Here is a 27,802-nt window from a genome sequence, read left to right as displayed (position 1 = left end):
TCAGATGAGAACTGGAGGGCACTGGAGTTGGGACCCTGGAAGGGGTCGTGAGTGGGAGTCCAGGGTAACAGTGGGTCCTGGCCTCTGCTCACCCCCATTTCAGACGTGGAGGGCAAAGCCTGTAAGGATGGTGACCAGGGCAGCTCAGTAAGGAAGGGTGGACAGGTGACAGCTGCATGGAAAGTGTTTCAGACACTTGGCACATGAGCAGGCACTGTGGGACACATGGAGGTACCCACGGGGACCACCACTGACACGGATGCAAAACCACCAGATGGAGCTTTATAGAAGCTCTAGTGGCAGCTTTTAAAAATAGATCATAAAAAGGAGCCGTAGCTGGTTTGGCTCAGTGGATAGAGCGTCAGCCTGAGGACTGCAGGATCCCAGGTTCAATTCCAGTCAAGGGCACATGCCTGGATTGCAGGCTCAATCCCCAGTAGGGGGGGTGTGATGATTCTCTTTCATCATTGATGTTTCTATCTCTCCCTCTCTCTTCCTCTCTGAAATATACATTGAGTGGCCAGATTATTATGATCTCTGAACGCATAATAATCTGGCCACTCAGTGTATAACCTATATAATAAAAGGCTAATATGCAAATTGGCCCCTCGACCAGGAGTTCGACCAACAGGCAGGCCGGCCAACTGCCCATGTCCCCTCCCCCTGGCCAGGCTGGCCGGACCCCACCCATGCACGAATTCACACACCAGGCCTCTAAAATACACACACACACACACTGAGTGGCCAGATTATTATGACCACCTGACGTTTGTAGGCAAATTAGCCGTACACTGCATGTATGGGATATGGAAGCCGAAGGCCTGTTTGGACACCTTTGCTGTCTGCAGTTACCAAGATAAAACGTCTCCAATTCGCACAGGAACACAAGGATTGGACAGTCGAGCATTGGGAAAAAAGTCATGTGGTCCGATGAATCACGTTTCCAGTTGCATCATGCAGATGGCAGAGTGAGAATTTCGTGGAAACAGCATGAAAGCATGCACCCCACATGCATGAGTACAACCCTTCAAGCTGGTGGGGGCAGTGTTATGGTTTGGGGCATGTTTTCCTGGCATGATTTGGGCCCTTTAATTCGTGTGGAACAAGGTCTGAATAGCACAACATACCTAAGTATCGCTGCTGATCAAGTACATCCTATCATGTTGATGGCGTATCCCAATGGAGATGGCTTCTTCCAACAAGACAATGCGCCATGCCACGGTGCTCGTATTGTGCAGGAGTGGTTTCAAGAACATGAGGGAGACTTTATCTTGCTTAAGTGGCCCCCACAATCACCAGATCTCAATCCAATGGAGCATTTGTGGGACGAAGTTAAAAGAGCCATCAGGCAGCTGGTTCCACAACCATCAAATCTCACAGAACTGGGCAGTGCTATTCATCAGGCATGGTGTCAGATTCCTCGCATCACCTTTCAACATCTCATGGAGTCAATGGCAAGAAGAATCGCCGCAGTATGGAAGGCAAAAGGTGGTCCAACGAAGTACTGATGGGGTGGTCATAATAATCTGGCCACTCAGTGTGTATATATATACATACACTGAGTGGCCAGATTATTATGCATTCAGAGATCATATTAATATATATATACATATTAAAAAAGACTCATGCCTGAGACCCAGGAGTGGTTCGGTATTAGGGAGTCTGTCAATAGCCACATGAATACATCAGGAAACAAAACCAGAGTAAGCAGGGTGAAATGGTACTTTGTACTGTTGCTGAACAGTATACAAAAGAGCATACAAATTAAGAAAGAGATTTTTTTTCTCCTCATTTAATTGGAAAACCTCAAGGCAAAGGCAGCATTGAGTTTCATGGGCAAATAATGAAAGTTGTGCTATCCAAGTGAAGAGGTGGGGATGCCCACGGCCCAGCCACCTCCCCAATGATTTACCATTGTCAGGAAGTGTTCAATGCAGCTAGACAAGAAAATACGTAAGACTGAAAAATTAGAAAAGAGGCAAAATATTTACAGATGATATGACTATCAGAAAGACAAAAGCTATTTTTTATTTTTACTTATTTAATTTTTATTGAATTAATTGGAGTGACATTGGTTAATAAAATTATATTGGTTTCAAGGGTACAATTCTATAATACATCATCTGTATACTGTATTGTGTTCACCACGCCAAGTCAAGTCTCCTTCCATCACCATTTATTTATTTTTTTTACTATGTTTTTATTGATTTTTAGAGAGAGGATGGGAGAGAGAGAAAAACATCAATGTGAGAGAAACATTGATCAACTGCCTCCTGCTTGCCCGCTCCTGGGGATCAAGCCCACAACCCAGGCTTGACTGGGAATTGAACCCTTGACCTTTTGGTGCCTGGGGTAATGCTTAACCAACTGAGCCACAATGGCCAGGGCTCCTTCCCTCACCATTTTAAAAAGCTATTTTAATAAGAGAATTCAATAAACTAACAAGGGATTTAATGAATATTTAAATTAGTTTCCTAGAGTGGGTGGAGGTGGAAGAGGGTATGGGAGGGATAAATGGTGATGGGGAAAAAATAAATGAAAAAAATTATAACATATATTTGTTTCCATTTATAACAGCATCAAAGAAGATACACTACCTGGTTAAACTAACTTCCCTGATATAGGAAGAGCTACTAAAAAATCAACAAGACAAAAAAGATTTGCAGAAAATAAGAAAAGAAATACAAATGGTTTCTAAATTTTTTCACTTACCAGATTAAGCGAGATTTAAAACTGAAAATACATTTGCAGAAAACCGTGCTAACATCGGTGTGGCAAAGGTTTGGGGGAAACCAGTGTTTCACTGCTGGTATATCAACAGCACAACCCCATCGAAAACCAACTGGACAGGATCTTTCCAAATTAAAATACAGAGGTCTCTGCCGTGCAGGGGCAATTCCAGTTCCTCCCATATGTGGCCAAAGGAACGTGCACGTGAATATTTTTTTTGCAGTATTGTCTGTAGTGAGGGAACTATTTATATTGTTTGTCACTGAAATAGGATCGCCCCAGAAGGAGACACAACTAAATGCTGCTCCTGAGACGAGCGGATGCGACATTCACTTTTGCCCTATGCATCTTTTCTATTGTTTGAACTTTATAAATATGCCGCTAGTTATTTAGAGAAATGTTTTATAAATATGATTTCTTTGTAAATAGATGGCTGCAAGTTCGCCAAAGCCACCGGTTTTCAGACGAGTAAACTGAGGCTCAGAGCGGGTGACTCACCGGCCCCAGACACACGGCAGGTGGGGTCTTCCGAGGACTGGAACTTGAGTTTCAGGGCGGCGAGTCCACCCCGCGTCGCCAGGCCCCGCCCCTCGCCGCCAGCCCGGCCCCTCCCGTCAGCCCCGCCCCCGCTCGGCGGAGCGACCCCACCAGTTGGGTCCAACGTGCAGTTAAGGCGTAATTCGTACTCAGCTGCGCGGAGAGTGGACCCCAGCACCGAGCCCCGGACGCTGGGACAGGTGACTCCGGGCGGGAGCGGGAGCTCGGTCGGGGGAGGTCCGTGCGGCGCGTAGCCCGGGCGGGGGTCCCCGGGGTCTTCCCAGGGGCGGTGTCAGGGGACTCCGGGCGCCGCAGCGGGCGAGCCCGGGGCAGCGCGGGGCTGAACCCCAGCCAGGCCCCGACCGCGCGGCGGCGTCAGGGCCATTTGCATAGCGCCTTTCCGGGTTCCGCAGTCGGAGCGCTCTGAGGACCAATCGTGTGCATCTATGCAAATGAGCGGGGTTGGGGCTCGCGCTAGGGGCTGGGAGTTGGCTGTCACAGGTTCGCTCTCGGCGGGTTCTGCAGCGGCGCCTGCAGCGGGTTCTGCAGCGGCGCCCCCCTTCAGGTGCGTCCTTCTGTTCACAGGCCGCCCGCAGACCACCCCCGCCACGTGCGGGCCACGACGCCCCCCGCAGGACCCGCCCGTCGGCCCCGGGACGCCCGAGCGGCTCCTTCCCGAGGTCCATGCCCACCCGGGGGCCCCCCCACACCCACGGCTCCCGGGGGGACCTGCAGTTCCGCCCGCCTGGCCCAGGGCCTCCGGTGAGTCTGAGCTGGAGGAAGGTCCCTAGGCCGAGCGCAGGCAGAGGATTCATTACCCCCAGTTTAAAGGATCCCAGCTTCCCCATAGCCTCGTTCATTTGAAACCAGCGTCCGCTGTTCTCTGTGCTAACCGCAGCCAGGCGCTCACAGGGCAAGGCCCAAGAAGATTGTATTTGAGGATGAACTGCCCTACCGGACCCTCCCCGGCACCAAGAAGCCTGTTGAATCCATCCCTGGGGAGCATATGCCTAGGCCCCACCCAGTGCCCGACTATGAGCTGTGAGTGTCCCCCATGTGGTTGCCGGTGTCTGGGGACAGTGAAGGGGCACTGAGTCTGGGGCTTTGACTAGTGAATAAGTAAGAGAAAAAGGACATTTTGAGCAGTGAGCCCAGCATGAGCAAAGAAAAAATTACACTGATTGGGGGAAAGGCAGGGATTCTTTACTCTCACACTCTGTCCTGCTTTCAACACTCCCCCCTCCCCCAGCAGTAAGTACCCACCAGTGAGCAGTGAGAGGGAACGGAGTTGCTACGCTGCTGTGTTCCAGGACCAGTATTCAGAGTTCTTGGAGCTCCAGCAGGAGTTGCGCTCTGCACAGGCTAAGCTCCAGCAGCTGGAAGCCCTGCTGACCTCTCTGCCCCCACCCCAAAGCCAGGTCAGCAACCAGGTGAAAACCCTTGCCCCACAGCCCTTCCAGGTGGCCAGACCCTGGCTTTCAGCACACCCATTGGGTCTAGATCTCCAAACTCTTCCTCCTCCAGCCTGGGCTGGCAACACAGCACGAGCCAACATCAGCCCTAAAGTGCTCCCTAAATGGGTCACTGTGTCTCTTTGAGCCTCAGTTTCCCCATCTCTCCTTGGGTCCAACACTCCCTTAGTCCCCCTCCTCCTTCTCCCCTCACAGAAGGAGGCTCAAGTAGCCGCCAGAGTCTGGAGGGAATTTGAGAAGAAGCGGACGGTGAGTCATGGCTTCCTGAATCCCACAGCATGGCCTTTGCACCCCTGACACTCCCATAAGTGCCCAGTTTCACAGAAAGAAAACCAAGGCTCAGAGAGGAAAAGCAAATGGTCAAGCAGCTTGAGGGCCATAGGCCAGACTACCACAAGGCCTTCCCTGCTTCTCATCCTACCCAGGACCCTGGCTTTTTGGACAAGCAGGCTCGCTGCCGTTACCTGAAGGGCAAACTAAGGCACCTCAAGGCGCAGATCCAGAAATTCGACAACCAAGGAGACAGCGAGGGCTCTGTGTACTTCTGAGCATCCTGACTGTCTAGTGGGGGAGGGGTGGTCCCACTTGCCCTCACTTCTGTTTCTACCTCCCAGCCTTAGTTCCTGCTCTTCCCCCTGCCTAGGGTAGCCTTCCCTGGTTGCAAATGCCTCAGCCTTTGAGGGTTTGGTCCGGATGACCCCCTACTCCAGGAATTCTTCCCAGGACCTCCTCCAGGACCCCCAACCCTGACCCCATGGGGACCCTAGATCTCAACTTATCCTCTGGAAGCAGGTCCTGTTTCCAATCCCAATGGAATAAACATTTCTTAAATATATACTATGCTTAACACTCTGTTGTCACCAAAAAATTGTTCTTCCATGTTGCAGAGGAAAAAAATGAAGGTTCCGAGATATGGCCATGTTCAGGGTCTCCAAGTGTGGTATGAACCCTTATCTGTTCAGGAGGCTCCCTCTCCTCCAGAGCCTCAAGTGGCCCGTTCTGGGAGAAAAGTGAGGGCCAAGTGATTGGGGAGCCCCAGGGGCCAGGAGTTTCCACGGGTCCAGTAATGGAGGCAAAGGACCCTAGAGTCTTGCTGGGGTAGCCTTCTAGAGAATTCATGTGATGTAATGCTGGGGACCACCTGAAGGGGGCAGGCGCAGCCAGGATCCTACAGGAGGCCCTGAGGCCAACCAGATAAATGGGTCCCTGCAATTTTCCACTTGTGGGCACTGCAAACTGAACAGTGATTGCCGCTGGGCACTGTTTTATCTGAGGACACTGGGGCCCAGAAGCCATGATTAAGGGCTGGCCAAAGAAAACAATGAGGTGTTGGGTCCAGGGCATGTGTGAATCCATGAGGCTCACTCTCTGAAGCCAGAGTCTGAATTTTACCGGAGCCATCTGCTAGGCTTAACTCCTATAGACTCACTGGCTGACCTCAGCCCCTCCCAACCCCAGACTGTTTCCCTACAACAGTGTCCAACACAAACAGCAAGTAGGGCTATTGTTAGGCTGTGGGTTTTCCAGGTGGTGGGAGTGGGTTTCCATGGTAGGCTGACTTCCCCTCAAAAGATGACAGAGCCCTAGCCTGTATGGTTCAGTGGTTAGAGCATCAGCCCATGTACCAAAGGACTGCGGACTCAATTCCCGGTCAAGGGCATGTACCTGGGTTGCAGGTTCAATCCCCAGCCCGTTGGGGTGCATGTGGATCACATGCATGTTTCTCCCTCACCTCTTCCTTCCCTCCTTCCACTCTTTCTAAAAATCAACATAGGGGCAGGGGAGGGATGACAAACTTTGTTTGCAGGTAGGAAATGCCTTTATTATTGGCCTTGATTCATTCACTATGTAGTGTCCAACGTGGATCACGTGTCCAGAAGCCACCTGGTGCACGCAACTCCTTCCTGGCTACGGCTGCCCCTCAGTCGACACCAGGCCTCTGCCCATCACAGGAGGGAAGCCAACCCCACCATCCCACGAGTTCATGCCTGAGGCACTGAGGGACAAGACTGTCCCAGGATTAGGACCTCAGTTCCTCCCCCATCTTGGCCAGGAGGGTCTGTGGAGGACAAGGCCAGAGCCTGGACAATCAGTCACTTTTTGGTTTCATGATCATTTAAAAAACAGAAAAGACAAACATTTCACAGTCTTTAAAAAATAGGAGTCTGAGAAGAGAGGCTGGAGTCCTCTGTCTGGGGAATCTGCCCCCTGAGGCTCGAGCAGCCACATCCCTTGAGGTCTGAAGACCCAGCCATGGTGCCCCGGGTCCTATCCAGTCACTGGCCTGAGCCATAGGGCCAGTTGAAGGTACTTCCAGACAGCAGCATGTCTCGAATCAGCGTCTCAATGGGCGTCTTGCCCACTAGGCGCATGAAGAACAGCTGGGAGATGAGGGAGGCAGGGACGGCACGCAGGGCGGGGAGCCGCAGCAGCAGGCGCCCAAAGCGCTGGGGCTGGGATGGGTACTGGGCCCGCACGTACTCAGTGAGGGCCACCTGTGCCTTCTCCTGTAGGCTCTCCACGTGCGCTGGATCTGAAAGGCCACAGGCATCTGGAAGGACAAGGGCAAGGTCAGATGGGGTAGGATATGCCAGGACACAGGGTCCCAGGGGTGACTGGGGGCACCATTGGGGATGTGGATATGGAGGGAGAGGGGCATTCAAGACGTGGGAGAGAGGGACCTGGGTCACAAATGGGGGCATCTAAGGCTCTCAAAAGATATGGAGGTAGCCTCATCTGAGGACAACACAAGGGTGCAGGCAATGATACCTCACAAGGGTGGATGGGACCCCAACTGAGGCCTTGTCAGGGAGACAAGTTCTAATCAAGTTCAAGGGAAAGAGGGGGCTGGGAAGGGGCCGTGGGGAGGAAGGCAAGGCCCAGAGGGGTCTGGGGCGTGAGTAAATGTGACAGTGTCTAGATGGGGCCCCTTGAAAGTGGGGGGTGGAGTCTTCTAGGGAAGAAGGAAGGCAAAGCTGTATATTTCACATGAATGCCACCTCCCCGAATGGCATGGCTCCGGTTCCTGCATCCCTGGCCCCAAGAAAACACGTAGTGGGGTCTGGGTCCTTCCTGGTTAGAGTCAGCTGTGCCACCAGTCCCTAGAGTTAGGTAGGGCTTTGGCGGCTGGACGGTTACAACTGGCAAGGAGAGTACTAGGACAGCCTTGCCCCTCCTCAATGGGGAGGACCTCAAAGCCACACCCCTTCCCAATCCAGTCAGCCCTGGAGGCTGCCCTAGGAGCGGGTTGGGGACTCTGGGTCAGAGGTCTGGGGTCACAGAAATCAGGGAGGAGGGGCCAGAACCAGGTGTCAGGGGCCTCCCCACCCACCCCCGCCTCTCTGATGAAGGGATGAAGAGTGGGAGAGGGGGGTGACTCAGGGAGCCCAAAAATCAGGAAGAGAGGCTGTGGAACCAGTTCAGACCCAGCTTGGGGTCTGAGGTCCAGAGTCAGAGTTCTTAGGGAGACCTGGGATCTGAGGTTGGGGCATCAGGGTGCCACAGCACCTATATCACCTCCTCCACTGCCCATTTAGCACTCACAGCAGGTGCAGGCCACAGTCTGGCAGGCAGGGCATCAGGGAGTGAAGGGTCACCCCGCCCCCCCCCCCCCCCCCGAGTCACCTATCCCCCCCCCCCTTTGGAGCGCATCTTACCAGGCGTGAACAGCGCAATGGCCTTGAGGCAGCCATATTCTGCGGAGTCAACCTGCAGGCGGCCCAGCTTGTCCACCTGCTCCTGGAAGGCGCGCACCTGATCCATGAAGGCCACGGCGCGTTCAGCGGCCATGGGTGCGGCGTGCAGACCAGCTGCGGCCAGCAGCGGCGCTGTGTGCAGGGGCAGCGCGGCCTGCGCGGCATTCAGCACAAACAGCTCGCTCCAGCTCAGGCGCAGCAGCGCCACCTGGTCGGCTACGGGCAGGTCAGGGAAGAAGGGCGCGTGGCGCGCCCACTCCACTGTGCTGAACAGCAGCCGCGCTGCCAGCTCACACACGTTGTCAATTCCCAACACTGCGCCCGATGAACCGCCGCCTCCGCCAAAGCGCCCTGCAGCTGCGGGGTAGGGCTCCGCACGCAGCAACTGCGCGATCAGCTCCGACACAGGCTGCCCCGGGAAGAGGTCCCCGCCGGCCACCGCTGCAGCCAACACTGAGCCCGGGGGGCTGCCTGAGGAGGCGGCCACAGCGCCAGGCAGAGAGTGCGGGATGCGGCCACGCTGGACCGCTGGGAGGGGGATGGAGATGGGCAGAAGGGCGGGGAGAGGGCAGAAGGAGATTGAGAGACAGGAGAGGGAGGAGGGATGAGGGTTAGGAGGTGGGGGAGGAATGATGAAAATGGGTAAGGGGGAGTGTGAAGGAACATGGGGAGGGGAGAGAGGGGGAGAGAGGTGCCAGGAAGGAGGAGGAGGGATGGAATAGGGAAAAGTGGATATCCAGAGAATCATGGGGGGCAGGTAGGGAGAAATAAAGGGGAAAAGACAAAGTGATCAGTTGGTTACTCAGCCCCTCCCCTCTAAAACCCACCACACCTAGCCTTTCCCTAAAACCCCACCCCGTGGGCACACAGCTTATTGGGAGGCCAGGGATTCCGTCCTGCAGCCTGAGCCCTTGTCCAGCCCCCAACCCCACCCAACTTCCTACAGAGAAGGACCTTGGGGGGGCCCTTCCTGGGTGGGAATGGGACCACTGGGTGAGGGCGAATTTCAGGCATGCCTGGCCCTCTCCCACTGGCCTGCGTGAGCTACATTCAGGAGTCAGGGAGGCTTGACCTGTCAATCATACCCCTATCTGTCAATCATGGGAGTCCCGGAGCTGAAAATGGGGCCAGGGAGGGGGTACTTTCCTAGGACTTGGGACCCTGGCCAGCTTGTCCCTAAAGCAAGTGATCTCTCCTATGGAAATGGGATCATTTCTCTAGCTCCCAGCCCCGCCTCCCAGGTCATGGCCCCCAAGAGGATCTGTCTGTCTGGGTCACTGCAGTTGCCCCAGTGCTGAGAATGGAATCTTAGACAGTAGTGGGTGCACAATAAACATTAGCTGCCGTCAGTAGTCTTGACGGGAGGAGGTAGAGGACTCACTGCTGGCCTCAGCCAGTGTCCCCAGTGACCAGGTAGGTGGGAAGAGGGGCAGATTAGCCTGGGTGCCAGGCAGAGACTGAGCTTTAACGAGTTGGCAGGCCCTGTCTTGCCACCTCCATGAACTTCTGGCCAACCTGCCATGGAGCAGATGGGGAGGGGGGCATGGGTGGGAGCCAGGGGCATAGCAGATGGGGAGGAATGACGAAAATGGGTAAGGGGGCGTGTGAAGGCTGGGATGAGCCATACTCTCAGAGGTTGGGGACCTTCTCCTTCCCCCTTTGCTCACTCAGTTCTAAACCCCACCCCCACTATTCCTCCATCCCTTGACCATGTCCCCACCTCAGGGCCTTTGCACTTGCTGTTCCCACTTCCTGAGCATCTTTTCCCCAGTCTTCCTCCTCATTCAGCCCAGAATGTGTGGGTTCAAGCCCGAACCATAACTCTACTGCTCTCATAGCCTGGCAAACGGCCCCACCTCCCTGCCCTGTGCTCAGTTTCCCCATCTGTAAGATTTAGGAGATAATAATAAAGATGATGACACCAATCACTGAATTACATAAGAATCTATCTAACTGGCTTACAACGGCACTTGGCACACAGTAAGGGCTAAATGAATAGTAATTCAAGACAAGAAACATTTGCTTGTATCCTTTTGTATTCCAGGACCTGATCTATGAGCAATGGGGATATGTCAGAAAACAAGACAGAAGTCTTCATCCTCAGAGAGTGGACATTCTAGCAAGGGAGCAAGTAAACTGCAGTGAAATCAAGGAGGAGGAGGAAGGGTAGTCAGGAAGGCTTCTCTGAGGACGTGCTATTTAAGCAAACCTTACCGGAAGGGAGGGAGGAAGCCAGACAGGTGTCTGGGGGGGAAGCATGCCAGGCAGAAGGAAGAGCCCATGCAAAGGCCGAGGTAGGACTGTGCTTGGGACATGAGCTGCAATTACGATGGCATCCACTCCTGAGACAGGAGATCTGAAGCCCTGATTTGAAGTTCAGAGGGATTTTAGGTCAAATGGACAAGTGGAGGCAAATCCAAGTGGGGGAAGGAGGCAGGACAGTCACCTCAAACTTAAAAGGACCAAAGGGACATAGTTTGAGCAACCATTCCTAGCTTCTTCTAGAAGCCCAGCAGAGAAGAAACCAACTGCAGACCAGGAAAAATTCCATTTAAATGCAGGGAAGAACTGCTGGCCTGGCCCCTGAGAGTCCAGGCAGAAACATGACACCCAGCATGGGGTCAGATTCTGCTCTAGAGCCCCCAGGCTCCTGGTGGAAGTCTCTGCATTCCATTTCAATTCTAAGGGTGGAGTTCTAGGCCCAATTGCCAGCATATATCCACCCACGTCCCCAGGGCAGAGACAAAAGGCCGGCCTCCCTCGGCTCCCAGGGCCAGGGGTCAGGCGGAAGGACAGGCTGCCCTTTGACTTAATCAGGCAAGTTCCTGCCTTGGGCAAACATAAAGCAGGGGCGGAGTGGGAGGGAGAGAAAGTCAAATAAAAAAATATGTCCTTGTTCAGAAAGAGGTGGCCAGGCTAGGGGACAGGGGCAGGGAGGTCACTGAGGTGTCAGGGCCAGAGCACCTGCCTCTGAGGCCAGGGAGGCCGGAGAACAGCCCTAACCTGGCCCGTCAGGGCGTCCATTGCAGCCCCAGCTCCTGCACAGCCACAAGGCAGCCCCGGGTAATTGGATTCCTCAAGCCCTGGGCCAAACTGAGAGCCCTGGGATCTCAGATGGGTGGTAACGAGATTAGCAGGCACCAGACCCCGAGAGAGGGAGTGAAGGGCAGGCCATTTGTCTACCCTCTGTCTGCCCCGCCCCCGCGGAGACTCACCCTCCTTCCTCATGCCCACCCGGAAGCACTTCTTGAGGCGGCAGTATTGGCACTGGTTCCGGTGATGCTGGTCGATCTGGCAGTCACGATTAGACCTGTGGGCATGCAGAGGTCACCATGTGGGTCAACGTGACACCCACATCCAGCTCCTCAAGCTACCCTCTGAGCCAACTCTGAAGGCTGCACCTGGGAAACACTGGTACTCCACCCACCCCGGGCTGGGTAGGTAGCCCCAAAGGGGCATCAAGGTTAAGCCTGCAGGTCTACAAAGAGGAAAGGACAGCCTGGCTGGCAGGGCTCAGTGGTTGAGTTTTGACCTATGAACCAGGAAGTCATGATTCGATTCCTGGTCAGGGCACATGCCCAGGTTGTGGGCTCCATCCCCAGTGTGGGTGCAGGAGGCAGCCAATCAATGATTCTCTCTCATCATTGATGGTTCTATCTCTCTCTCCCTCTCCCTTCCTCTCTGAAATCAATTAAAAAAAGAGGAAAGGACAATTGGGGGTGGGTGGTGACGGATGAATAGGAGTCTATGGCAAAGTAGATTAGCACACCAGCGAAGGTATATTGGAACTGGGTTTTGAAGGATGAATAGTTCCCCAGGTGAACAGAAAGGCAATTATAAGCAGAGTGCAAGGAGAGCAAAAGGTTGGAAATGTGAAAATATGGAGGCCTAAACAGTTTCATTTTATGTAGTCACTGACAGACTGAGGGGTGGGGTCTTTGTCCCAGGGGTAATGTGAGAGCAGAGAAGGTACATGGTCAGGGAGCTGGGCTTTATGAGTTGACTAACAGAGTAGAGGCCAGGCCAGGCCAAAGCCAGTCCTCTATGGGGTCACAGCATTATCACCCTGCACAAGGCCATCACCAATGAATGAATGAATGAATGAATGAATGAATGAACCAACTCCTGTCCCTGCTTTTAGACCCCACACCCATGTCTCTTCCTCTGGAAGGACCTTCCAACTCCTAACTGAGCCCAAGAAACTTCTTTCTGGTGGCCGTCAGGGATCCTTGTTGCCTCTCCCGGGTATGGGACAGGTGGCCGGGCCCTGTGAGGCAGTGAGCTCCCTGTCCAGAGTCAACCCCAAGCAAGAGGATTCAGGAGCTTGTCCTTCATCTGTCCCCAGCACCTCTTCCCCTTGGCCCTTGCCCCTCTATAACTCTCTCCACCCTGGTCCCAGGGCTGAGCCCAGACCTGGGGCAGGCACCCCTGAGCTTCCAGCTGAGCACCAAGAAGTTCCTCCCGAGAAAATCAGAGTAAAACACTTAATGAAGTTAAAAATCAGACACCTCTCAGCTGAACATGCAGCCCTGACCCTCCTGCAGCAACTTCTCCACCAAGCCCCAGTTTCCTCATTTGGAAACAGGAGGCCAGAGGCCAGCTCCATATGAAATGCACTGGGTCAGGTGTGGGGAGAGGGCTGTCTGAGGGGCTCTGGGGGAAGGTGTCAGGATCCTGGCCCTAGGCCCCAGCAGGGAGTGCCAATAGCAGCTTTAGAAGAATTGAGGCTCTGCAGAGCCTCTGAGAGCCTGGATCCTGCAAGTGGCAGCCTCTGAGCTCAGGCCTCTGCCCCTAAACAGCCCCAGCCCCAGCCCCCAGGAGGAGGCCCTGCTAGGGCGGAGGGAGCTCAGGCAGAACCAGAACAAAGCCCAGCAGGCAGGCAGTGGGAGGGTCCTAGGCAGCAGGCTGGGGGCAGCCGGCTGGAAACAGCCAAGCCTAGGGTGGGTGGGCAGGCAGGCAGGCAGGGGCCCAGCTCAGGGCCCCTGACCTCAGGGGAGGCCTGGAACCTTCTGCTTCAACTTCCCCAGCTCTGGAGTCAGGACAGCTTTCCTGGTCCTCCAGATGGGGAAACAGAAAGTTCAATGATCCACCTAACAAGCACATGCTTGGCTCAACCCCGGGGCCCAACTAAGCTTCCTCCCTGGACTTCTGGCTTCCAGTTCCATTTGGTTAGAGCCCTCCCTTGCTCACACACCCTCCATTGCTCCCTGTGGCCCTCAGTCCAGCATTTCAGGCCCACTCAGCGCTTACTTCTCTCCCATGCCTGGGTGGTCTCATCTGACAACAATGCTCCCCCAACCTGCCTCTGGGAGTCTGCCTGGACCAAACCCCTCCTGCTTTAAGGCCCATCCCGCTGCTCTCCTCTAGGCAGCCCTCCCTGACCCTCAGACAGAGCCCCTTGTTCCCTCCTGGGACCCCAGACCTATCTCTCCCTTTGGCCCAGCCCCGACTCCACAGGCTGGGTGCTTCTGCGTCTCACTGTGCCTCCATCAGCCTGGGAGAGGGCTGGACTTGGAGCTAGAGTCTCTCTAGGGGGCTGACACACACCACCCAGGATGGGCCCCGAGGAAACTTTACTGAAGGGCAGTGACTTCACCTGTGACACAGCCCTGAGCTTCTAAAGGACCTGCCAGCCCCCAACAATGCCGCCTCTCCCCAGCCTTGATGCTCCCACCCTCAGGGAACCTCTGGGACCTCAAAACTACCTGAGCCCCTCCTTTGCCCTCCCCAAAGACCTGGCCAGAAAGCAGGCAGTTATTCCAGCAGCAAGAATGAGGCCAGTCTGGTGGCCCAGTTAGCACTGGAGGAGGGAGGAAGCCAACACACACACACACACACACACACACACACACACACACACACGGCCACGCCAGACAAGCCGACCCCAAACCTGGGGCCAAACTCCAGGGACCCACCCAGTAACCTCTCCAGCAAGCCTTTCCTGGAAGAACCCTGACCCCAACTTAGTCACCCTTCCTTCCCCAGTTGGGGCAGGTTCTCTCCTTGGGTGACCCTGAACGGACACCAGGACCTTTCTGAGCCTCAGTTTTGTGCATATGGGAAGTGGGGCTCCCCATACCGGTTCTGCAGAGCCCGGGCATGTTCATGTAGGCTCAGAGTAGGGGCTGATCAATGGAGTGGGGAAAATGCTCACTCAAGAGTGGTAGGAAGGGGACCTGGGCTGGGCAAACCCCCTCTCAACTGAGACTCCACCCGGCACAGCCCAGGCCTTCTCGGAAACATACACCCCCAGCCCCAAGTGGGGCCACCTAAGTGTCAGGGATTTTCCAGGAGCCTCAGGTCTCATCCCACTCCAGGCTGCTGTGCTGGGGCGGAGCAGCAGAGGTGCGGTCAAATCCAGCCGCCCTCCCCATCCTCCCCCCCCTCGCTCCCCCCTCCCCTCCAGCCGCGGTTTCCGGTGACCCAAGGTCCAGGGTGAGCCCAGGGAGGGTGCCCACTGATAGGCCGGCCCAGTTCCCCCACAATAGGGTCCTCCATGCGAAGGCGGCCGCCCTGTGCCACCCAGGCCTCGCTTTCGTCAAGGCCTCCCTTGGCCAGAGCGACTTTGGAAGTGATATTTGACCCCAAGGGCGCGCCGTATCGATCCCAGCGGCCGCAGACAATGGCCCCTGGACGCTTCGAGCAGCACAGTCCAAGTTCCACGTTCGATTCCCGCGGGGTCTCTGCACGACCATTCCCAAGGGGTGCCCTGGGGTTAAGGTCCCACCCTTGACAGCACCCCAGTCCCTCTTCCCACGGAGATGATCCCTCTTCCCACGGAGATGACCCCTCTCCGGAAAAATAGCGAGGGACGGAGGAGGAGCAAGGAACTGGGGCGGAAGACTCAAGGGGACCACCTGATGGGAGGAGCTGCATCCATACTGCGCCGACTGTATACACAATCCCAGGAATGGAATGGAGAGGGGGACAGGGGGCTGTGCCCTTATGTCAGAAGGGGAGTGGAGGCCCAGAAAGGTCAGCGCCAGGCCCAAGGTGACCGAGCAGGTCAGGGCCCAGGCCTGGCCGGGCCGGGCCGGGCCGGGTGCAGGCGGCGGGGCAGGGCGGGGATAGGGGGCTCACCGGCAGGTGTAGCTGAGGTTGCGGCGGATGCTCCGCTTGAAGAAGCTCTTGCAGCCCTCGCAGGTGAAGACGCCGTAGTGCTTGCCGCTCGACTTGTCCCCGCACACCACGCAGTCCACCTGCAGCCCCGGGCGCTCCTCGTCGCCCGGCTCCGCGTCGCTGGCGGCGCCGGGGGGTGAGGCCGAGTCTTCCTCAGCCGCGCGCGGGTAGCCGCCCGCCTTGTCCACACCATTCGTGTCGCCGCCGCCGGGGCCGCCCCAGCCGCCGGTCACCATGGCCATAGCCCCAGGGCAGCGGGGCCGGGGCGCCCCCTCCGCGCTCCTCCCGCCGGGCACCCCTGTCGGCCCGGGGGGACTCTACCCGGTGCGCATCCGGTCCCGGCGCGCGGGGGGTACCGGCTGCACCCCCAAAAAAAGTTTTGCAGCAACTTCCTGCGGCCGGTCCGCCCGCCCGGGCGGAACTGGTCGGGCCGGTTCCAGGCCAACTTTCCCACGCGTGCGCGGGGCCGGGCCCGGGGCCGAGGGGGGGCACGCTAGAGGCGCGGGCCGGGGGCCCCGGGGACTCGCGCCCCGCCGCCCTGGGTCCGCGGCGGGGGCGCGCGGGCCATGGCTCGGCCCGGGCTGCACACGGGGCGCCCTCTGGCCTGGCCGCCTCTCGGCCGGGTGCTGCGGCCAACTTAGCGGGCCGCCATCCGGGCGCAGGAGGCCGGGGGGAAAGTTTGGCCGCAAGTTGCGCGGCCGCCCGCGGCGAGGGGGATGGGCGGCGGGCGCGCGCCGGGGCCGGTCGCCGCGCCCCCTGGGTCGCTGGGGCCCCCCGGCGGCCGCTCGGGGCCTGCGGGGCTGCAGGCCGGCGCTTTCCGAGCTGCCGCCCCCGCTGCGGCCGCACACGCCAGGCTTGGGCCTGAGCTTGGGCCCAAGCCTCGCTCTCGCCGCCGCCGCCGACCCCGTGCGCCGGCCTCGCGCTGCGGCCGGTTTGACACAGAACGTTCCATTCGCGGGGCGGGCGAGGGGCGGGGGCGGGGGCAGGGGCGCGCGCCGCGGGCTGGGGGCGGGCGCTCGTTGCCCCGGCGACAGCCGCCCTTATAAGGGCATGGGTGGCCGTGCGCGGCGCCCGGCGCCGGCGGGAGGGGCGAGGGCGGAGCACGGGGCCGCTCGGCCTGACCCTTCCCCTCCCTCTCCCCCTCCACATCTCCGCCCCGTCCTCGCCCGCTCCAGCCTTAACCCCTGCCCGGCCGCGGCTGGAACCTGGGCAGCAGCTGCCCTCAGCCTTTCCGCAGCCTCACCCAGATACCTTTTCAAGGCCCTCCCCTCCACCTCCTGTTTTGGAGGTTGCCTCGCTCCATTGCCCTCAAGGCGCTGCTCGGAAGCCCCACATTCCCGGCATATGCAATAATGGGGGTCCAGTTGCACCCGGGGGGGGGGGGGGGGGGCATGCCCATATGCAATACCCGCGCGCGCGCGCGCGCGCGCTCACGTCCATGCACCCTGGGGCATTGCACAGTTGCAAAATGGATTGTGTTTGCCTCCTCTTCCAGTAAGTCGCCGCGTCCGACCCCCACCCACCCAGTCTCTGCTTGGGCGAACACCTGGTGCTCGGAATATCCAGGGGGAAGGGATGTGGTGGTGGGCGGCTGGCAGGGACGCGAGGTCAGAGGGTGCCTCGCCAGACTTTCAGGCGTCTGGGAGCAGGTCGCCCACCGCCCCGCGAGGTTAGAGGCGACAGGAATGCCCACACCACCCCTACCGGGGCCTGCCCCTTCCCCTTTAATTTCCTTTTTGTCCTGTGCTTTATAGAAACGGCTTGGCCAGGCGGCCGGCTGGACTGCAGATGTCTCTTCCAGGCTCCCGGAGCTCTCCTCCCAGCTGCCGTCTGCCTGCAAAACCTCCCACAACCCCACCCAGACCCTGGACCAGAGCCAACCAGCATTTATTAAACACCTTTTGAATGCTCCCAGGCTGCTTCTGGCAGGAGAAGCAGGAGCCCCTCGCTCTGGGCTTGTTAACGGTTAACGTTTAACCGGCTGGAAAAGCCCTTCCTTTCACCTTTCACCTTGGAGTCCCTTAGGTCCAGTCGCCAAGCCTTTTCTCCTGCCCTGCCCTGCCCTGCCCTGCCCTGCCCAGAGTCAGACACGAGGCCATGTGGCTGGGCTTCTGAGGGCTATAGAGGCAGGAAAGCAGTGCCCTCTGTCCCTGAGGCTCCAATGCCCTCCTTTCTTGGGGAAGGCACCCCCTCTCCAGAAGACATCTGAAGAAGCATCCTGGGAAGGAGGGGGTTGCTTAGAAATCTTGCAACACTTAAAAGGATACCAAGGCCCTGGGGAAGCCAGCACAGTCCTCCAGCTCTGGGGCTCTGGGCCCCCCAGGGTGGGTCGGGCTGGATGGAAGGTGGGGAAGGTTTCAACAGGTACAGAGAGCAAGAAGGACTAGGGTTAGACCTGAGCAAGGACTTGCCATGCGTCTAACTAGAGTGGACTTCCGCTCTGTAAGCCTTGCTGGGGGAGGGGGACCTGGGTGGTTAGAGAGGACCCTTTGGTTCTGGGGCTGCCTGGGAATGTGGGGGTGCTGGCTAGTTATTTGGGGTGAGGACAGGGATCCTAGTTCCCTGGCCTAGATCTTCTAGGATCCTTGATGGGAAAACAGGGGTTTCAGAAAGGGAGACTTAGAAGGGAGGGAGAGAAGGATCAGGAAAGAATCAGAGTGGGGCTGGGGAAGGGAGGAGGCAGGGAATGCAGGTTTGAGAGACACAAGTCTGGGGGAGGGGGGCTCAGAAGCGACTGACTGAGGCTGGATTGGAGACTAAAGTTAGAAGATCTGCTGCAGATCCCAGACCCTCCAGTAGGTCCAACCCCAGGTGGCCGCCCTGCCCCCTGCCCAGTAGCTCCACTGGCCATGCACCCTCCCCCCCCGGAGCCCCGCCTGCAAGTGGGGGTAGTTGAGGTCCAGATCCACCCCCCTGACCCCTGCCCGTGGCCCCGCGGTGACATTTGACCTTGTGGCGGCTGAGGACCAGGGACAAAGAGGTCTGGGCCCATCTGCCGCGGGGGCACCCGTGGGAACAGCCAGACCCGGCTCTGGGAGGCCTGGGAACCAGCCCCCGCCCCCTCCTCCAGCGCAAACTCCTTCCCCACCCACCAACAGGTGACCTTGTCTCCTTTTGCCCCCTCCCCCACGGGCTACCAGGTGGGACTGGGGGCTAAGGTCATTCTTGGACTCTGGGAGGTGGGGAGAACAAGAAGGTTGATAAGGTTGGCACGGGCGACATTGCCCGCCTCAGTTTCCCTGCTGTCTTCCAAGCCGGCCTCAGTCCAGAGAGAGTGCTCAGGGGTCTGAAGGTCAACAGCCCCAGCACTCGCCTGAGGCCTCTGTGGGTCAGGAGGACCGGCTGCAGGCCAGGTCGCTGACTGACGCTGACCTCAGGCCTGTCTTGCCTTCCCGAGGCGGCCACCGGACACACCAGCACAGGTGAGGCCTGGGAAACGCCCCCGGCACCAGGCAGAGAACGAAAACCTGGCTAATCCCCAGTTTGGGTTTCAGCTACCGCCCAGGAGGGGACAGCTGGCTACTAATCCCAGCCGGCTGGATCCAGCCCAGCCCTCCTTTTGCAACCCCGCCCAACCCGGTTGGAAGGGCAGGGAAGTGTGGCGTATGCAAATGAATGCTAATCAGATGCCTGTTATTAACCTGACACTAACACCTCCCACAGCTCCCTAGCTGCCGGAATTTAGCCTCACCAAGGGCCATCCAGGCTCTCCAGGGCCTGTGTTCACCATCAGCAGCAACTCTGAGTTCCTCAGCGCCTGCAGTATAGACCCTGAGTGTCTGCTTCCAGGTTTTTAAGCCCTTTACCGTAGCCCCACATACTTTGCATGCAAGTTCCAAAGCTGCATCTGATTCCTCCTCCCCCAACCTGCACCCCGAGCACAATGCCCTTCCAGCAAACATTCCACACCCTGAACCATGGGGGCCCCAGTCGTCCTGGGACTTGAGCAGCTTCCTCTTGGGAGCACTTGCCAGGCCAAACCCAGCATCTCCCAAGGGGGTGGGCAGGGGAAGGTGTGCCCTGCCACCCCACACACCCACCATGGACCCCCCCTCCCTGGCTCCTAGAGACAGGTGACAGTTGGAATTTCAGCTCTGGCTATGTAACCTCATTGACCCCTGAATCTCCCCAGCCAGCCCTGGGGACCCTGTCCCCACAGCCCAGGCTGCCTCTAGCATGACCCTGCTGACCCCGTTCATATGCCCCATGGTGCCAGGCGAAAGACACCGAATCTTTTTCAAATGCTGGCCAACAACCCATCAGGACCCAGACACCCAAGTAGCCCCATCACACCGAGCCAAACACCCATCAACATGCAAAGTCATACCACGTGACATCACTCCAGGATATTTATGGCAGGGCCTGCCACCACTGTCTGGCACATGTAGACACAGCCAGGTACAGGGCCTACAGAAAGGTCTCCCCTGGCCCGGGCGGGGGGCGGGCTGGCCTGGGCCTCCCCAGGACTCTTGTGGTGGCTTCTAGCGCCGCCAGCTCCTCTGCCTGTCTGGCCTCCAGGAGTGTCACCTGCTGTTCCAGCTTTCTCCGCTGCTCTTCCTGCTTCCGTTGGGCTCCTCGGAAGGCCAGAACCAGGGCTCTGGAGGGGTGAGGGAGCTGAGCCAGGATATAGTCCCCCACCCCGTCCAAGACAGGGCTCTGTATTTCCTGACCGGGATCCCGTTGTCACTCAGTAGGGGCTGACACAAATCAGGCACCAAGGGAGATGAACTTGCAGCCCACCTTATGGGAGGGAAGCTGATGCCCATAAAGAGCATGGAATGCTGCGGAGATCACCACGGGAGGGGGACCCACCTGTGAGCCTTACATAAATCGTTGTTCAGTTTGGCACTCTGAGCACGCCTGGCTCGCCCCTTCTTAGCCACCTGTTCCAGCTCCTCCCGAAGACACTGCAGCTGCTCCCACAGGCCCAGGGCCCTGGTGCAGGAGTGAGGAGGGAAGGGCTCACAGGCGTAGCCAATCCTGCCTTCCTCCTGCCCACCCGCCTGCCCACAGTGTTTCCACGGCAGCACACCTGTACACAGGTGTACACCCAGTGTGCCGCTGCGGTACACAGCACCCCCACGGGCTCTCACACAGGAACCACCACCACCCGCTCAGGCCAACTACCCCCCAGCCCAGGACCCAGGCACACACCGGGCGAGTGACGCTGACAGTTCCTGAGCTAGCGCCTCCGGATCCTGCACTTTCCCCATCTGGCCTCCAGGGACAGCAGGGCCCTGAAGGAAGCAGAGAGGAGGGACGTGATATTGGCCTAGGCCCTAGGCCAAGTGTGTGCTCAGTTCAAGCTGGATGTTGATGTCCAGACTGTGGTAGCAATAGTCCTTGCCCTCACAGCGCTCCCAGTCTCATGAGATGCCCCAATAAGGGTAAAATCACTCCCTAACGAGGGAAGTAAATAACATGTGATCTCATCTGAAGGCAGTTCAGAAGGGCTTCCTGAGGGTGGTGATATTGAAACTCAGACCTGCAGGAGGTCAAGGACTTAACTAGATAAAGAAGTGACCCATGTTCCTGGCAGGGGCACAGCAGATACAAAGGCTTAGAGGTGGAAGAGATGATTCAAAGGAGTGTTCTATAAGCCACTGAAGGCTTTAAGCAGAGGGCAGACATGACTGACGAAAAGGGGGAAAAGGAAGGATTCAGGGAGGGAGCCAGAACCGAAATTTAGGAAGAGATGAAGCATGGGCTGGAGCTATTGGGTAGAGAGCAGGGCGTGTGAATAGGCGTGGGAGATGGGAATGAGGAGGCACAGGTTTGAAGGGAAGACACTATACCCCTGGGGCTTATTGGGCTCCATACCCTCAAAAAAAAAGACCCCAAAGTACAAAGTGTGAACTTTCACCTGCAGTTTACCATTCAACTCATTTCTTTGTGCAGAAACGGAAGCTGAGGCTTGGCCAGAGACATTTAGCCAGCAGTGTCCTGCTAGCCCTACGAGGTCCAGCAGAGCCGCTCACCTGGGACCACGGCTCCTCATCTCCACTGCTCCCGCCACTACTGCCACCACCGCTGCTGTTGGCCCCCCGAGTCTGCAGCTGAGCCCGTTCCCACTGCAGCTGCTCCAGCAGGAGCATGTGGACCGGGCCCTGGGCGCGGAGGGCGGCCTCCTGCAGCTCCAGCCCCCGCTTCTCCCGCCGCACCAGCTGCAGCCTCAGCATCAGGTCCTCCAGCGTCTCCTGAGAAACCAAGGAGAGGGCGAAGAATCTGGGGAAACTGAGGTCTCAAGAGGCACCCACTGAGGGCTGGTCAAGCAAGAACTCAAACCCTCACCTTGACCTTGTGTGGTGAGAAATATCACCCTCCCATCAAAACTACAGCGGTAGATATGGCAGTTCAGAGGGCAAGTATCTTAGTCAAGGTCAAGTAACAGCTCAGTGGAAGGGTCTGGAGTTTCTCCAAGTCCAGAACCTTGGGTCTTTCCTACCAGGCTATAGAGCTCAGATTGTGTCTCCTGCCCCATGTATTTTCCATAGGAAGGGCATTTTGGAAAGCCATATTCGAAGTCTTATGAGGAACTGAATTCCCCAAGGGCGAACTCCTATTCATCCCTCAAAACTCCAGCCCCAGTTCTCCCTCCTCCAGGAAGCCTGCCTCTAGCCCCGCAGAGCTTTTCCTTGCTACTTGGTCACCTAATCACATCCCTCATCCTCACCAAAGGGTTTTGTCCCTCCGGGAAAGACTGACACAGTGGCCCCGCCTATGTGTACCCGTGTGGCCTCCAGGTCCTGCTGGATCCGCCTCTTCTCCAGCCGGGGCAGGGCTGGGCCAGGCTGAGTCTCCAGAAGGGCCTGCACCAGGGCTTCTGCATGGGGCAGAGTGGGCATGGGTGCCAAGGTGGGGCCGGGCTCTGGGAGAATCTTCACCAGAGCACGGCGCTCCCGGAGACGCTGGACATAGCCCCGGAGCTGGACAGCCACCTCCTGTCGCGTGGGCCTGTCCACACTGCTGCCCTCCGGGCTGTAGACAACAGAAGAGGGGCCTGTGTCACCACTGGCAGGCACACTGTACTAACTTCGTGCCAGCCCTGGTGGGCTCCCTCCTCTCTCATCGTACTGTCCACGATGGATCCTATGCCACCTGTGGAGGGCACTGTCATACTAACATGATGTGCACTGTAACGTGAACCCCAACGGGTACCGTTATCCATTAAGACAACATAGTGAACGCTATCACGTCAGTGGGGACCACTGCTCATTCCAACATGGTGAACACATCATACCAACACAATCGACATCACCACTCAGCTTGCCATCCCTGTTTGGCAGCATGCCAACCTGACTAAGCACTGTCACGCCAGTTGTAATCAGTGGGCATCTATCTTCGTGCCAATCCTGGTGGGTTCTAGATCAACCTCCGTGACTGCCAACTACCTTGACAAATTTCTTGATTAGCACCCAGCCAGTTCCAGTCAGGTCTCCACAGGGTCAGCTCTGGGAGCCAGCCCCATTCTCAGTCAGGACCCCATTTACTAGCTTGCCCAGTTCCAGGGGTTCCCAGGAGTACCTTGGCTGGGGATCCCACAGTGTCTCTCCATCCATGACAGCCTCCTCTTGAGCTAGCAGCCTCTGAGCCTCCTTCTCAGCTGCCTCCACATCACTCCTGGGGACTTCTGCTCCTGAGTTTGCCTCCCGGAGAGTGAGCAGGACTCCGTACACTTCCTCACAATGCTCACTGTGGGACACTAGTTCTGAGTGCTCTGGGACACCCAGCCCCATCGTTCTGTGTAAGGGATGTTTTCACTTGCTCCTGGGTCTCTCATTTCTCCATGACCCCCACCCCCAGAGGGCGTGCGAACCTCTTCAGCATCCTTGGACTAAAATTGCCTTCAATTAATTTCCATGGTGGGGGAAAGTGCTTTCCTGAAGGGGTCCTGCCTCTCTTTGTGGATCAGGGCCATCCTCTAAATGCACCCATTCTCTTCCCAGCCATTGACAACATGGGCAGGATGCACTGACCTATACTGCAAGGCCAGACGTAGTGCTGTGGCCTCAGCCTCCCACTGGCCTAGCTGCATGCTGAGGCCCTCACACTGGCCCTTGTATCCCTGGAGCACAGCTGACAGCAGACGGTTAAAGCATTTGAGCTTCTCGATGCTTCTACCTCCAAAGACGGGAAAGAAAAAAAAATGAGAGGCCTCACAGGGCAGTCAGGACCTGATAGATTTCCATTCTCTCTCCCACCCTCACCCCCATTTCAGCTCCAGACTCTTGGGTTTATATCCTAGCAAAGCAGGTGCAGGTGCCCTTAAGAGCTCAACATTTGTGTCTCTTACCCCTGGAGCTGCTCCATCTGAGCTTCCACAATGTGCATCTCAGGGGCAAGGGGCCGGTTGGGGAGAGGCCCAAGGATCTGGGCACTGGAATCACTCTGGAGGCGCCGGAGCAGGGGGTGAGACAGGGAGAAGGGATCCTGCCAGCAAGAGGTGACTTGATTCACCCAGATTGTCCTCAAAAGCCTCCCTAGCACGATGGGTTTACGCTTTTCCAACCCCAGAATCTGTTGGATCACATGGCCAGGTTTGGGTCTCACTGCCCCAAACCCTAAGGATCTCAAATAAGTGGTTTGGAGCTTCCTACACTTACCTGAGTGGTCCAGGGTTCCCTGACAGTCCCAGAACTGCTGGAACTGCTGCCCAAGCCACCCACTTGGCTGTGGGAGGGAGGTGGCAAGGACTCCAGCCTCAGCAGGGAATCCTGCAGCTCCTGGACCTGGCGGGGTTAAGGGAAATGTCAGGCCTGGGGGCCCCAAATGCCCACCTGTTCTTGGGGCAGTGACAGGAGCCCCAGAAACTCACTGCACTAAATTCCTCACTATATAACCTTGGGCAACTTAGCCACCAAGACTTCTCTTTCTTTAGATATACAGATAGCCAACAGGTACATGGAAAGGTGCTCAACATCACTAATCATCAGGGAAATGCTATCAAAACTACAATGAGAATGACCTCACACCAGTTAGGATGTCTATTATACAAAAGACAAGAAATGACCTGGCTGGTGTGGGATGCTGATCTGGATCCCTGGTTGGGGGCATGTAGGAGGCAGTCGATCGATGTTCAGCTCTCACATCAATGTTTCTCTCTCTAAAAATCAATAATGTTTTGTTTTTTTAAAAAAAAATAAGAGCCAACCCTAGCCAGGTAGCTCGATTGATTAGAGTGTTGTCCCAATCCACCAATGTTGGGGTTTTGATCCCCAGTCAGGGTACATACAAGAATCAACCAATGAATGTGTAAATAAGTGTAACAATAAATAGATGTTTCTCTCTATATATTTCTCCCCCTCTCTCTCTAAAATCAATAAAAACTTTTAAAAATTAAAAAAAGCCCTGGCCAGTGGTTGGTTAAGCATCGTCCCGTGCACCGAAGGGTTGCTGGTTTGATTTCCAGTCAGAGCACATATCCAGGTTGCAGGTTTGATCCCCGGTCAGAGTGTGTGCTGGAAGCAGCCAATCAGTGTTTCTCTCTCTCTCTCTCTCCCTCTCTGAAATCAATAAAAACATATATATATATATATATATTAAAATTAAAAGGAAGATTGCAAGGGACCTGTGTCTTTGGGGGCTCAGCAGTCAATGCTGCATAAGTTTTTCCGATGAACAAATGATTGAGCATCTCCTACGCCAGGCTGCCTCCTTCCTCAGACATCGAGCCCTGGAAGGCGGGGATGCCCCACTCACCTCTCTCTGCAGTGTCTCCTTCTCTCCCTGGAGGGCCTCCAGGGAGGCCTGCATGTGGATCAGCTCGTCCTCACGGCTGCCCAGGGCCAAACGTAGCCAGGCGTTCCTTTCTGCCAGGTGGGCCACCTCCCGCTGGCAGCCCCCTGCCCTCTCCAGCTCCAGGCAGGGCCTTGGTTCCCCTTGGATTCTGCCCTCCATCTCCATCGGCCCAGGACAGCTCAGGGACTGGCAGCGCCAGGCGGCAGCTGCAGCCTCCAGTGAGCTCAGAGCATGCTGGAGAGTCTGAAACACGTCGGGGGCCCCAGGTCCAGAGAGGACAATCTCTTCAGCCTCTGGGGCATGGTGGGCTTCTTCTGCAGGCTCATGGGGTCCCTCGAGGGCTGAGGCCAGCCCCCTGCTGGAGTCCCCATCAGCCTCTTTGTCAGTGCTGCGAAGTGAGCGATGGAAGTTTCTGGAAATGGGGATATCTGGGGTGTCTGGCACACAGGGGTGGTGGGTTAACACTGGCTATGCATTATGCAGGGCCTTAAGAATCAGGCTGAGGCAGGCAATGGGAAGCCATGGTGTGCGTGTGAGCCGGGTGGTGGTAGGGGACACAAGCAAGAGCTATGGGTAGGAAAGAGCTGAAGTGGGAGACACAGACCAAGCGGGCCTTACCTGCTCCTCAGGCCTTGCCCACTCTCCTCGGCCTCAGGGCCCAGCAGCTCAGGCTTGCGGCTTTCCTGAGATGGCACAGGGCCTAGCTCAGAGCTCCCGCTGGCTGCCTCGGCCTCCTCTGAACTCTCAGCCACAGGGTCCAGCTCAACCTGCAAATGGCCATCGGGGCTCTGAGCTCCCTGCAGGGGGTCCCGCTGAGCTGGCTGCGGCAGGGAGCAGGGACACTTACAGGTGGAGCATGCCTCCCTCTCCGGCTTCGGGGCCGCGTCGCCCGGGCACTCATTGCTGTCCACAAATCAGTGGCCTCTGAAACCCCTCCCTTGTCCCCCCCCGCTAAAACCACAGCCTGATCTCAGCTCTTGCCTCTGTTGTCCTGGCAAATAACAGCCTCAATTTCCTCTTCTGTGAAGTGGGCATTGATTTCTCCCCTCCAGAAGGAGTCTGAGTGATCAATGCTGATGTGGCACGTTTCAATGGCTCTGTTGACAGACAGCTCACTACCTACCAAGGTTGCCCTGACCGCCCCCTTCTCTTCTGCCTCCTTTATTTCTCACTGCCTTGGTGCTCCCCTCCCTCCTCTATCTGAGCCTAGGATGAGGACTTCAAGAGTCCTCTCTCTTTAAAAAAAAAAAAGAGTCCTCTCCCCTCCCCAGTGCCCTTCCCAACCAGAGGACCCAATCCTGGGGTTGGGTCCCCTCAGCCCGGAGCACCTTGTCAGAGGCCTGAGTCCCTGGACACTCTTGGGGTCACTGGCCACTGTCCGCTCAGGCCAGGGCTGCCCAGGCTGGCCTGGGAGGGGCCGAGAAACAGGAAGCCCCCTCCCCTGGTCACATGACTTGTTATTGTTCGGTTTCCTTTTCAAGGACAATGCCTTCCTCCAGCCCCAGCAGAGGACATGGGTCCAGCTCCTGAGATGTCTGCCCCTCCTCACCTCAGCCTCCAAGGCCACGGCTCTCCCACCTCCGAGCCTCAATTTCCTTATCCGTAAAATGGGGAATAAATATAGCATGTACCTACAGTGTCATGGAGTTTTAACAGGCAATTTGCATGTGGCCAGGCACCATCAGGGAAATGAATCACAACACGCACTCTTTTTTTTTTTTAATTCCAAAGAGGAAGGGAGAGGGGAGAGAGAGAGAGAGATAGAAGCATCAATGATGAAAAAAAGAATCATTGATCAGCTGCCTCCTGCACGCTCCCTACTGGGGATCGAGCCTGCAACCCGGGCATGTGCCCTGACTGGGAATGGAACCATGACCTCCTAGTTCATAGGTCAACGCTCCACCACTGAGCCACACCAGCTGAGCGCAACATGCACTCCTTGTTCCCTGTTACCTCTCCTTGTGCTCTCTCGCCAGTCCCATCTCTGCTTCCTCTGCCAGCTGCTGTTTCTCCTACAAAAAAGCTGAATTCCTCAGAGCTATGTGGTCCTTACACCCTGCCCATTCTTCCTGCATCCACCTCTAATGGGCTTTCTTGTCTTCACCCATAATTACAGCCAAGCCTCTCTTGTCCCACCTTGATGCCAGCCCAGCCCCGTCTCTGGGTTCCTCAGCCCCCCCACCCCCGTCCACTCCCTTCCCCACCCAGGCCCCAGAGACAGAGATCTGATTATTGGCTTCCCTTGCGCACACACCCTCCTTGGCTCCTCAATGCCCTTGGGAAACATTTCAAGCTCTTCAACCTGGCATTCAAAGCCCTTAAAAATTATACCTGCGGCTTGCACCCATGTATGCTCCATGTTATAGCCATGATGGCCCCCTCCATGAACAGCAAGGTTCTCAGCTCTCTCACACCCCCAGGCCTTTGGCCATGCCGGAACCTCGGGCTGAAACACCCTGTCCTTCCTTCTGCGGTTGGATTAAATGTGCAGAGACTGGAGTAGCCTGAATC

General features: G+C 56.9%; 3 protein-coding genes across 7 annotated transcripts; 1 reads left to right on the top strand and 2 right to left on the bottom strand.

Moving 5' to 3' along the window:
- The first annotated feature begins 3,354 nt into the window (after positions 1-3,354).
- Positions 3,355-5,574, top strand: OCEL1 (occludin/ELL domain containing 1). Of its 3 annotated transcripts, none has more exons than XM_054717299.1 (6): positions 3,355-3,467; positions 3,853-4,029; positions 4,166-4,308; positions 4,520-4,685; positions 4,935-4,988; positions 5,165-5,574. In XM_054717299.1, the coding sequence occupies exons 2-6, from the start codon at positions 3,952-3,954 to the stop codon at positions 5,285-5,287; spliced, it is 564 nt and encodes a 187-aa protein (XP_054573274.1). In that variant the 5' UTR covers positions 3,355-3,467; positions 3,853-3,951; the 3' UTR covers positions 5,288-5,574. The 3 variants fall into 3 exon arrangements, with proteins under 3 accessions (XP_054573274.1, XP_027990185.1, XP_054573275.1); XM_028134384.2 differs by having other exon boundaries at positions 4,517-4,685; XM_054717300.1 differs by lacking the exon at positions 4,935-4,988 and having other exon boundaries at positions 4,517-4,685.
- A 967-nt stretch (positions 5,575-6,541) lies between these two features.
- On the bottom strand, positions 6,542-16,508 carry NR2F6 (nuclear receptor subfamily 2 group F member 6). Of its 3 annotated transcripts, none has more exons than XM_008157805.3 (4): positions 15,515-16,508; positions 11,650-11,744; positions 8,396-8,962; positions 6,542-7,290 (listed from the first exon to the last, which is right to left on the bottom strand). In XM_008157805.3, exons 1-4 carry the CDS (start codon positions 15,793-15,795, stop codon positions 7,016-7,018), a joined length of 1,218 nt encoding a protein of 405 aa, XP_008156027.1. In that variant the 5' UTR covers positions 15,796-16,508; the 3' UTR covers positions 6,542-7,015. The 3 variants fall into 3 exon arrangements, with proteins under 3 accessions (XP_008156027.1, XP_054573270.1, XP_054573271.1); XM_054717295.1 differs by having other exon boundaries at positions 8,396-8,905; XM_054717296.1 differs by lacking the exon at positions 11,650-11,744.
- Positions 16,509-19,898: 3,390 nt separating this feature from the next.
- Positions 19,899-27,723, bottom strand: USHBP1 (USH1 protein network component harmonin binding protein 1). Its single transcript, XM_054718318.1, has 12 exons — positions 27,706-27,723; positions 25,910-26,112; positions 25,253-25,703; positions 24,157-24,282; positions 23,847-23,983; positions 23,530-23,670; positions 23,078-23,245; positions 22,282-22,531; positions 21,532-21,750; positions 20,708-20,790; positions 20,366-20,488; positions 19,899-20,150 (listed from the first exon to the last, which is right to left on the bottom strand). Exons 1-12 carry the CDS (start codon positions 27,721-27,723, stop codon positions 19,961-19,963), a joined length of 2,109 nt encoding a protein of 702 aa, XP_054574293.1. The 3' UTR covers positions 19,899-19,960.
- Positions 27,724-27,802: the final 79 nt, after the last annotated feature.

This window comes from Eptesicus fuscus, chromosome 6 (assembly GCF_027574615.1).
Source record: "Eptesicus fuscus isolate TK198812 chromosome 6, DD_ASM_mEF_20220401, whole genome shotgun sequence".
Classification (NCBI taxonomy): Eukaryota; Metazoa; Chordata; class Mammalia; order Chiroptera; family Vespertilionidae; genus Eptesicus; species Eptesicus fuscus.
The sequence above is the reverse complement of the archived record's forward strand: the minus strand, read 5'-3'. Positions and strand labels throughout refer to the sequence as shown.